Below are 10,157 nucleotides of genomic sequence, written 5' to 3'. Positions count from 1 at the left end.
CAGGTACCCTGGTTCCTAAGGACTTTTCTATAATTTCCTTTTCCAAGTTTTCAAGAAATAAGTGTACTTGAAACAAAAATTTAAATAAAAAGCAGAAGAGGATTGGTTTTTAAGCTTTCTGGTTTTCACCTACCTAGTCCTCTCTCTTTCTGGTGAGTTCCTTGATACTGAAGTTTCAGACTTTCTCAGGAAGTTTCACAATGGCTGGTTGACATCTAAAGTGAAATATAGTATTTTTGGCAGGTTTCATTTTAAATAATGGAAGAATCTGCTGAGAGTCAAGGCAAAGACTGTAAATAAGACCACTTTTATAATGCCAGTGTTGTTGTCTGCTACTAAGGGTTCTCAAGTCTTTTGAGGCAGCAATGCTGAGTTAGGCATTTCTCCTATAGCCAATGTCTCATTCTCTTTTAACCCAAACACCTTGCTTGCATATTCATCCTGTAGGATTTTGCTTCAGAGGAAGTACTTGAGGTGTCTATTCAGGTATGCCTGTGCTTCAGACCTGTCCTGTCAATTAGTAGATATGTGAGTCTGGTAAGTAGATTATTCCACTGGGCTTCAACTTTTTCATCAACAAAATAAGATTGATTTATGTATTTTCAGAGTAATTTTGAAGTTGTAAATCAAATAGCCTGTCTACACAAGATAGCTTATTTTAAATAAATGCTAGTTTCTGTAGTTTGTTTCTAACTATTTTTCAGCCATTTCAAGTTGAAGGGCCAAATTTGTACTTCCAACAATTTTTGCCATCCATATGGTATTTTAATTTCATTTTATTTATGATTAATTCTGGGTAAGGGGAATTATTTTGTATCTTTGTGGAACATAATCCGGGCATTTAGCTGTTCCAGTTAAAAAAATCTCTCTATCCCTCTCTCTCTCTCTCCCCCCCACCCCCAGTGTGTGTGTGTGTGTGTGTGTGTGTGTGTGTGTGTGTGTGTGTGTGTAGGGAAATGTAATATATTGCCTCAATGATTCTATATACACTTGGAGCAGAGGACAAGGAGAAGAAAAAGGAACACTATTTATTCTTCCCTGAGTCTTTCTCATTCAGATATTAATAGTTTTTTTTTTTTAACAAGGATATGAACCTTACCAAGTCCTTGAATGTTACTCTTAACAGACAACATCTAAACTAAGACCTAACAACATAAGCAGATTCTTCTGACTTACAGTGCTCTCCTAAAGAGAGAGCATGCCCTTCCTGGTAGCTGCTTTCCATCTGTCAGTCCCTCAGCTGAGACAGATTTTTTTCCCCCAGAACTGAAATATTTCAGTAGCAGATGGTTTGGAACTAAGGGTCATGATATCAAGGCTTCAGAGGTAGCTCTGTCATATCTGTGATTCTGGAGAACCATTTTGTACATTTTGAAAATGGTTTCTCACATGTCTATCATGCAGGTTCTTCTAAAGTAAAAAGGACGCTCTTGAAGGCAAAAAACATACATGTTTCTCCTATCATTTTTAGAAATAGAGCTGTTTACCTAAATGTGGACTGGGATGTGAAAACCAAACTAAGATACCATTTGTGTTTGCCTTCTGAAGGAAGAGTGAAAGGCAACGTTTTCATCATCTGGCTTTCTCTATACTATCCCTTTGTGCCCATTCTCTCAGGCAGCCTTCCAGTTTCTCCACTTATGAGTGCTGTAGACATTACTGCTTCCTCCCTATCTATATATCCTGCAGTGTCTCGTGCTCGTATACCTGCAATGTCCCTAAAGGTAGGAATCCTATGCTCTACTTCTCATAACCCTGAACTTCTGAAATCTAGATTTTTACTTAATTACTGTGTCCTGGTTCTGGCTACCTGAGGCAGAGCTTCTGTAGACATCCAACCAAAGGATGAGTCTCTTCCTGCAGACTGGAAGTACTCAGAAACATTCCATCATTCACTGGCTCATTTAACAAGTATTTTTCAACAACCTTAAGCAAGTCTAATAATGGGATTGGTTCTGTAGATCTGGAACTAAATGAGTATTACCCCTATAATCAAAGAGCGCATTTAAAAGTCAATATAAATAATTGTAATTACATGTTACTAGAGTGATCAAACAATATATAAAATATAAAGAATATGATACGAGATATATACATATATATGGAAAAGAGCAGGGAGAATAGCATTAAAGAGAAAATTTTAAATCCCCATCTATTATCAAATATGGATTCGTTATCCTTCAGCACTCATTTTTCTTCCCCTGCTATGATTGTTTTTCCCTGTGTTAGCACCACACCATCTTAATTATTCTGTTATTCTGATAAATACTGATGTGTGAAAGATAAATTTTCTCCTTTTATTTGGCTACTCCTGCAAGTTGATTTTTGTATAGAAATACTAGTATTAACTGTTAATCCAACCAACACATACTTAAAACAATCAACTTGAAATTTGAGTGACTTAGATTGACTCTGTAGGTCTGTCTAGGACTACATGAAACTGACAGCATTGTCTTGAATTCATGCATATAACCTCTTATTTTAAATTTCATTAGGATGCTTCATTAAGGTTGTGACAATTTCTTCACAGAAGTCTTTATTCATGAGTACTTGATATTGTTTGAAATGATGATAAATGATACATTTTCTCGATTTAATTTGGTATGGGTTTGTTGAATACAGAGATTCAGGGAAGTTTTACGTAATAACTTTTGTGCCAAAAGACATGCTAAGCTCTCTTAATTCTCATCACTTGTCAGTACCATTTTTTGAATTTTCTATGAATGTAATCTTTAAAAAATGTTTGGTTTTATTTCTTCCTTCTCAATCTTCATTTTTCTTTATTTACTGGGCTGGCTGGGATATTCAATGTAAGTTGAAGAGAAGTAGATAAAGCTATCATGTTTATCTTGTTCTTAATCATGAAGAAAACCATTTAATACCTTGCACTGAGTGTAAATGTTGACTATAGGATTGCTGTCTGTGTTTAACAAATTGGAGAAAACGTTTTATTCTCAGCTTTCTACAGGTTCTTCGAAAGTGCAAATATTGAGAAAACTTTAAAGCTCCTGTTAGTAACAAATCAAATAATCACATGGCTCTCCCCCTTTAAACACTGTTTTGATAAAACACATAATTGGAATTTTAATTTTAAACAAATTTTCCATTCTGAAACAAACTTTTGACATCTAACCATTTTATATACTGGTCTTCTTAATTAGTCAAGTTAGTGAACATCACAGGCAAGAATTTGGCATCTAGATTTCCAAGGAACTTTGGCCTAAAGGTATTTTCTATGACAATATAGCACTGAAACTTTAAAAATATTGATGTTTTCAATTAAGTTTCTTATGGGTTTTACTCTCCTTGACATTATTTCTCTTATTTTTGAGATTATAATATAATTAAATCATTTCTTTCTTCCCCTTCTTGCCTCCAAATCTTCTCATTTACCTGCCTTTGTTGTCTTTCAAATCCATGGCTTTTTTCCTCATTAATTGCTATTAGATACCAAATTCTATCTTTATTTCTAGTCCAAGGATACAGTCTATCATTTACGAAGGATCTGAATTCATGTTTTTGTTCTGCATTTTAGTGTTTGCTCCTATTTGTAGAAGTGCTGTTGTTTACGAAGGCATGTGTACACATCTATGCGAGTGTGGAAGCCAGATGTCAACATCAGCTGTTTAGATGTCACCAACTCTGATGTATATTTTTAATTTTATAAGACAGAGTCTCTCATTGGCTTGGAACTCATTGAACCTAAGCTGATTATCCTTTATGGTCCAGGATCTGCCCGTCACAGTGCTGGAATCACAACCACATACCACTACCTGGCTCTTACTTATATAGTCTTAAAATATAAGTTTTAGTGATTGGATTTAGAGGGCAGTGCTTGGGAGATAAAAACTTTATGGACTAAACGTCATTATAGCTCCATGTAGGAAGATTAAGCTGAGACTCTGCTCTACTCAATTTTTCTCTACAGTGTACTTAGGGTCAGGGTAATCTCTTTACTAAGATCTTCTCTTAAGACTTCAGATGTAAGGTCGCCAATGAAGAGAACCAACTTCACAGAGGTAAGAGTGTTTGTTTTCCAAGGTTTCTCCAATTTCCAAGAACATCAGCTCACACTCTTCATTGTCTTCTTTGTCCTATACATCCTGACTCTGACTGGCAATTTCATCATTGTGACCATTATCCGCATTGACCACCGCCTTCACACACCCATGTATTTCTTCTTAAGTGTTCTCTCTACTTCAGAGACTTTCTATTCTCTGGTCATCATCCCACGTATGCTTGGTAGCCTTGTGGGTCTGAGCCAATCCATCTCTCTGGAGTGCTGTGGGATTCAGCTATATTTTTTCCTTGGATTTGCAATCACAAATTGCCTCCTGCTAGCAGTCATGGGTTATGATCGCTATGTGGCCATTTGCAACCCTCTTCGCTATAACATCGTCATGAATTGGAGGGTGTGTGTCATTCTGGCATCTTCAGTCTGTGTCACAGGGTTCTTGCTTGCTCTACTTCAGGCTGTGTCCATATTCAGGCTGCCATTTTGCAAGACACTGATTGAACATTTCTTCTGTGAAGTCCGACAAATTTTAGCTGTGGCCTGTACAGTGCCAGTCTTCAATACCATCTTGACATTACTTCTCACCTTCATGGTCATCACAGCCCCTGCCACTTTTCTATTTGTCTCCTATGTCCTTATTATTTCCACCATTCTCAAGATTGCCTCAGCTGAAGGCCGGAAAAAAACTTTTGCCACATGTGCCTCCCACCTCACTGTGGTCATCATCCACTATGGCTGTACCTCTATTGCCTACTTCAAGCCCATGTCAGAGAACACTGGAGACCAGAATCAGTTTATCTCAGTGAGTTATACTCTAATAACACCTCTACTAAACCCTGTTGTATATACTTTGAGAAACAAAGAAGTTCAGGATGCTCTGAAAAAAGTGTTGGGTAGAAAATTCCTATCATAGTTGTTAATTTCTCTCCAAATAATTTCATCTTTTTCACATGGAACCTGATAGGTAAAGGTATAAAACCAGGGTTTCATGTGTTAACAAGACCCATACATTACAGTCAGTGCCAGGGCAAAAGTGAATCTGCTAGCCAGCCTCTAATACGTGGATTTCATTTCCTCAACCTCTTTGTTAACATAATAAAACCACAGGTCACTTCTAAGGCCTGCACACAGACAACCATTGGTTCTACTCCAGAATATAATTACAAAGTCAAAGTATGATCTTATGTTCCTTTCAAGCTTAAATTTAAAGGGACCAATCTATTTTTTCCTGAATTATAACCACACATTAAACATTACTCAATGAAATATTCTCTGAATATAAATTAGATGCTTGAACAAGTAATTAGTGTAAAGAAATTTAGAGATGCCTTGTGTTTTAATAAGATAAGCAATGTAAAACTAAAGAGATCTTTTTAAAAATGAGTTTGGAATGAGCTGTAACTTTCTAGACCAAGTATCTTCAAGCAGCCACACATAGAACTCTAAAAGAACTTCACGTTTCCTATCTGCCACAAGTAGAATTCCAAAGAAAAAGATCTAAGGAAAGGCTGTGAAGAGGAAAGGGGATATTAAACAGAGAAACTTCCTGATCAACATAGGATAGCCAAGGGAGTCTGGTCATATCATTTGAATGCAATGCCCTTTGGTCTAATTCTTTGCTTTTTCCTGAAGATAAGCCAGATGGAGGAGAAGTGTTTCTCAGGTTAATAATAAAAGCATCCTTCATCAAAAACTATGTTTTTAAGTCTCAGAAAGTAAGAGGGTGTTGTTGAGGAAGATGATTACTGGAGAAGTCTGAAAGTTGATGAAGAAGAAGAGAAGGTCAGGAAGAAATCTTTATGGAAACTTCCTGATTATTGAGTTGAAGTGAAAGATGACATGGTGAGGAGCAGAAAGAGAAGAGTGGATTTAGCAATAGTTGTTCTGGATGAGCCTTCTTCTTCCCCTTGTAAGCCAAGTCACCAAGGCAGGAAAAGGGAATTTAGTGGAAAATTAAGCCAATACAACACCTTTCTGAAATAAATTAGATGATCCCATTGTCACTGAAAAACTAAGAAATGTAAATAGTAAGAAATTCTCACATGCAAACTTCCATAAAATGTAATTAACTGAGAAATGAAGTAATAACAGGCTATTTATTCTTCCTTACCTCAAAAAAATGAACAATGGAATAAATTTTAGATTCAATTTGAGAAAAAGATAAGTAACGGAAAAAACCTTAGTAATTAGCAAGTGTAATTATTGAGCAAATCAAAGTATTTTACTGAAAATTAATTTCAATATCCACAAAGGACACATGAGTGCACATTCTCTTTTTAGTGTAAGACGTCATCAAAATGCAGAAATATCAAATAAAATATGCACAGCAATTGTGTATTTGATGTGCAACATATTCAGGTAAGTAAATCTAAGATAGTTCTATCCTTCAATCTGTTTGTCATTCACAGCTCCTAATACTATTGATTGAGTAAAAATTACCTACATATATTTCATGTAAAGCTACTCAATTAATTATGAATAATCCAGATTATGAGAAGACCAATAAAATTTGAGGTTTTCTTATTTTCTTTACTTTTACTTTCCCCCAGTGTATCCTTGTAGTGAATCCAGTTATAATCAGTTTCTTTCCCTGGAGGGAATCCCATAATTATTTCTTGCTCTACTTTTTAGATTCCAGGAATAGACAAGACCCCACAGGCAACCTAGTGTCACACATGAGGAACACTTTGATGTTTCCATGTTCTTTCATCAGTGTGATTCCAGCACTTCTTTTTGTGCTTGTGACCAGCAAGAAGCCATTCTTGGTTGGCCATCCTTCCATGAATCTCTTATTGATAATTTTAGACTGCCCAGGTGACATAGTGAACCAGAGTCAACTTGGCATCCACAAACCATCCACCTAACTCCTATCTTGCCTACTCCTTCTCTGTTAGAACCCAAGCCTTTCTAAGAATCTTCCCTGGAAAGTGAGGAACATTAATACCCTCCTTCTTTCAATGATTCTTTTCTTTTCTTTAAGAGGGAACCAAAGTTTAGCTGGGGACTCCATAGGATGCATGTCTTTATTTTATTTAAACAGAAAACACTGAATTCTTCTCAGCTCCATGGTTTACACTTTATGTTTCACACATAGAATATTTTAGTACTCAAACTTTAGTTTTTCAAAAATCTTTCTCTTTAAACTTTGAGAGGCATTCCTCTCCAGAAAAGTTTGCTAAACTTAAAATCTCTTTCAGTTTTCAATATAAATATTTCAGTTGTGAGTGCTTAAAGGTCTATTTGAAATGCAGGGCTTCTCCCCTGTAGTCTTCTGATCTTTCCCCAGGCAAATAATGTTCCCTAGAACATGTAGAATAAATAATAACAACAATTGTAAAACAAGGAGAAGCATTATATTGCTACCCACAAGACTTCTATCCAGAGTAGAATTCTTTGAAAATTCAGGTATCATTTACTTGTCTTATGGAACCCTTAAGAAAAAGAGATCCTGTCGTAAGCTCCCTGCCCCAGTATAGGAAATCCCATTTAAAAATGAGGGCTCTCCAATAGAGCACAAGTCTGCATTAGAAGGGAGCTTGAATTTTCCTTGCTGGAGGTTAACCCTGTCTGTTAGCAACATCTCCATCTGACATATAGGGCAACTTTTCTCCTCTTCATGGTGGGAGAGACAGGCTTTCCTGTTTCTACACAGTTCTAGTTCCTAAGAGTGACCAATACATCCATTGGCTTGGCAAGAGAATCATTCTCTTTCTGAAAAAAAAAAGAAGTAATCAAAAGACTGTTAAAACCCAGGGCATCTAATCAGTGGTTCCCAAAAAGCAAAAGATACAATGTGAGGAAGGGAACTATAGGGACCAAGGTGATGGGATGGAAGGGAGAATGGAGAAGTTGGGAATTATAGTGAAGACAATATACTCTTTATATATTTGAGGTTCTCAGGTAACACATTCAATAAAAGCTGTCAAAAAAGCATCCTCTATCCATGCTTTTATTCCAGAAACAGTCCTCACACTAGGTACAGACAATTATACAAGTTCCTATATGAACATAAGGGCTTTCTGACATTTGAAAGGATGGTTAACTTTTCAGAATTGTTGGTTAGACTTGCACATTAAGAAAGGCCTCATTTTCTTGAAAAAGAGACTTAGTCTAGAAATACCTAATATAAGATAGAAATGATGCTCACCTTCCCCTTACTTCATTGCTCTTCTCTGAAGTGGCACAGTAAACCCACTGTGGGCAATTTCATTCCTTGCATCTTATGGTCTTAACATAATTTGAATAATTGTCTAGTATGCCAGAAGCCATCAAGGAAAAGCTAAAAACTAGCAGATGATTTTCCTGAGATGGTTCCGCCATAGACTGTCAACGTTAATGTTGGATTTCCTTCTCTAGGCAAAGTCAAGAAGAATTTCATTTTATGAAAGATTTCTGCTATTAATATGCTTTTCCTGTTATTATTAAATATATATAATGGTCACTAGGTATTTTTGATCAGATCTCTGCAGAAAACAAAAATGCAGTGTCTTATAATGTCTCTATATAGACAAATAGATATTTTCTTAATTCTTAATGATTATCCTATAAGAATTACTAAAATTATATTAGTAAATATTAAGATAGTTTTTAATAGGACTGCTATTAAGTCCTTTCTGATGTCAAAACTGCTTTGAGAACTCTGTCAGTCTTCAAGTTTCATAAGTTAAATGCTTTCGAGTTAGCAAGAAGGCATCTACAACTTAGAGCACATTACAAGAGATTGTAAAACAATTAACCAAAGGTCATAAAAAAGGAACTTAGGATTTACTATAGGTACAAAGACAGAAGATAAAATATTGACTAGGTTTATTTATACAAAACTGCAATGATAACTTAGTTATGGTCTTTAACCCTCCATAAACCCATAGAGCTAGTAACAGTTAAAGAATGTTTAGCCAGATAATTATTCCTAATGGATATGAATATAAACTTTCTCTGTTGCAAACTTCTTATTCAATTTATGATTTGAATTTATGTGTAAACTTGTGCTGAACTTTTTACCATGTGATCACATATTCTGAAAGATATATAAGTGCTGAGAACAAAGAGAGGAAACAGAACTGAACTCAAGAAAAACTTTGAACTATGGGCACAGCATTGGTAGAAAAGGCATTAAGAGTAAGGGTGCGATCTAACGTAAAGAAGCTCTTCCATCAGAGCAGGAGGAAAGAACACAATAAGGAAAAGAGAGCAGAAAACAAGAGAGACCTTTCTTAGAGAACTTTTTGGAGAGCTTCTCAGAGAAAACTTTTAGGGGGAGAACTTTTGTAAAATCATTTTGGAGAACTGAAAAACTTAGAAATAAAGGCTAAAATCCTTTTTCAATGTGTCCCTTTTTCTTCCTGTGACTTCAACTAGCAGGCTTTACTTAATCCCTGGCTGTTTAAGGTGCTAAATACCAGAGACTGCAGTTTCTGGCCTCAAAGGAACTTTGGCAGATCAGCTACAGTAACAAAGTAACTTAGACTTAAGATAGGCAAATGTTTTATTATTAACCAGCAACCCTAAACATCTTACAAGACCAAGTCTTGCCCTTGCCAATTCTCTTCCCCCTCTGCTGCCTGAAGAAGAACTCCAGCACTAGTACTACTTTACTCTTTATTTTTAGATATGTCCTAATTACAGTTTTTTTATCTCCCTCTACTCCTTCTAGTTCCTCCCTACCTTCCCTTCAATCTCTATCTACTCCCTTTCTGTCTGTCATTAGAAAAGAACAGTCTTATTTGTTATTTTGAAGTCTAACTTCTTGAGTTCTTTATATATTTAGGATTTTGGCCCTCTATCTGATATAGGGTTAGTAAGGATCTTTCCCCAATCTGTAGGTTGCTGTTTTGTCCTACTGAGAGTGCCCTTTGCCTTACAGAAGCTTTTCAGTTTTAATAGGTGATGTTCCATGGGTATGTTGAGAGGTATGGGAGAAGAGAATGTCTCAGCGGTCCCATGCCGAGGCATCTCTTCTCCCTGAGGGACCAGTCACATACCAGTATAGCATAGAATAGAGTTTATTCAGGGCATGGGGAGGGGAGCCAGGAGGGTAGTAGAGGCAGACAGAGAGAGAGAGAGAGAGAGAGAGAGAGAGAGAGAGAGAGAGAGCAGAGAGAGAGAGAACAGAGAGTGACAGAAAGAGAGACAGAGTCCCTCA

The 10,157-nt window shown here is 36.3% G+C and overlaps 1 protein-coding gene across 1 annotated transcript; it reads left to right on the top strand.

Annotated features, from left to right (window-relative positions):
• The first annotated feature begins 3,995 nt into the window (after positions 1-3,995).
• LOC114636569 (olfactory receptor 10J1-like) lies at positions 3,996-4,928 on the top strand. Its single transcript, XM_028784645.1, has one exon. The coding sequence runs from the start codon at positions 3,996-3,998 to the stop codon at positions 4,926-4,928; it is 933 nt and encodes a 310-aa protein (XP_028640478.1).
• Positions 4,929-10,157: the final 5,229 nt, after the last annotated feature.

Source organism: Grammomys surdaster, unplaced genomic scaffold, assembly GCF_004785775.1.
Source record: "Grammomys surdaster isolate TR1022 unplaced genomic scaffold, NIH_TR_1.0 124525, whole genome shotgun sequence".
NCBI lineage: Eukaryota > Metazoa > Chordata > Mammalia > Rodentia > Muridae > Grammomys > Grammomys surdaster.
The sequence above is the reverse complement of the archived record's forward strand: the minus strand, read 5'-3'. Positions and strand labels throughout refer to the sequence as shown.

Bases quoted from the DNA above. Each gene is read 5' to 3' on its own strand.
- LOC114636569 (XM_028784645.1), top strand. From the start codon at position 3,996: ATGAAGAGAACCAACTTCACAGAGGTAAGAGTGTTTGTTTTCCAAGGT.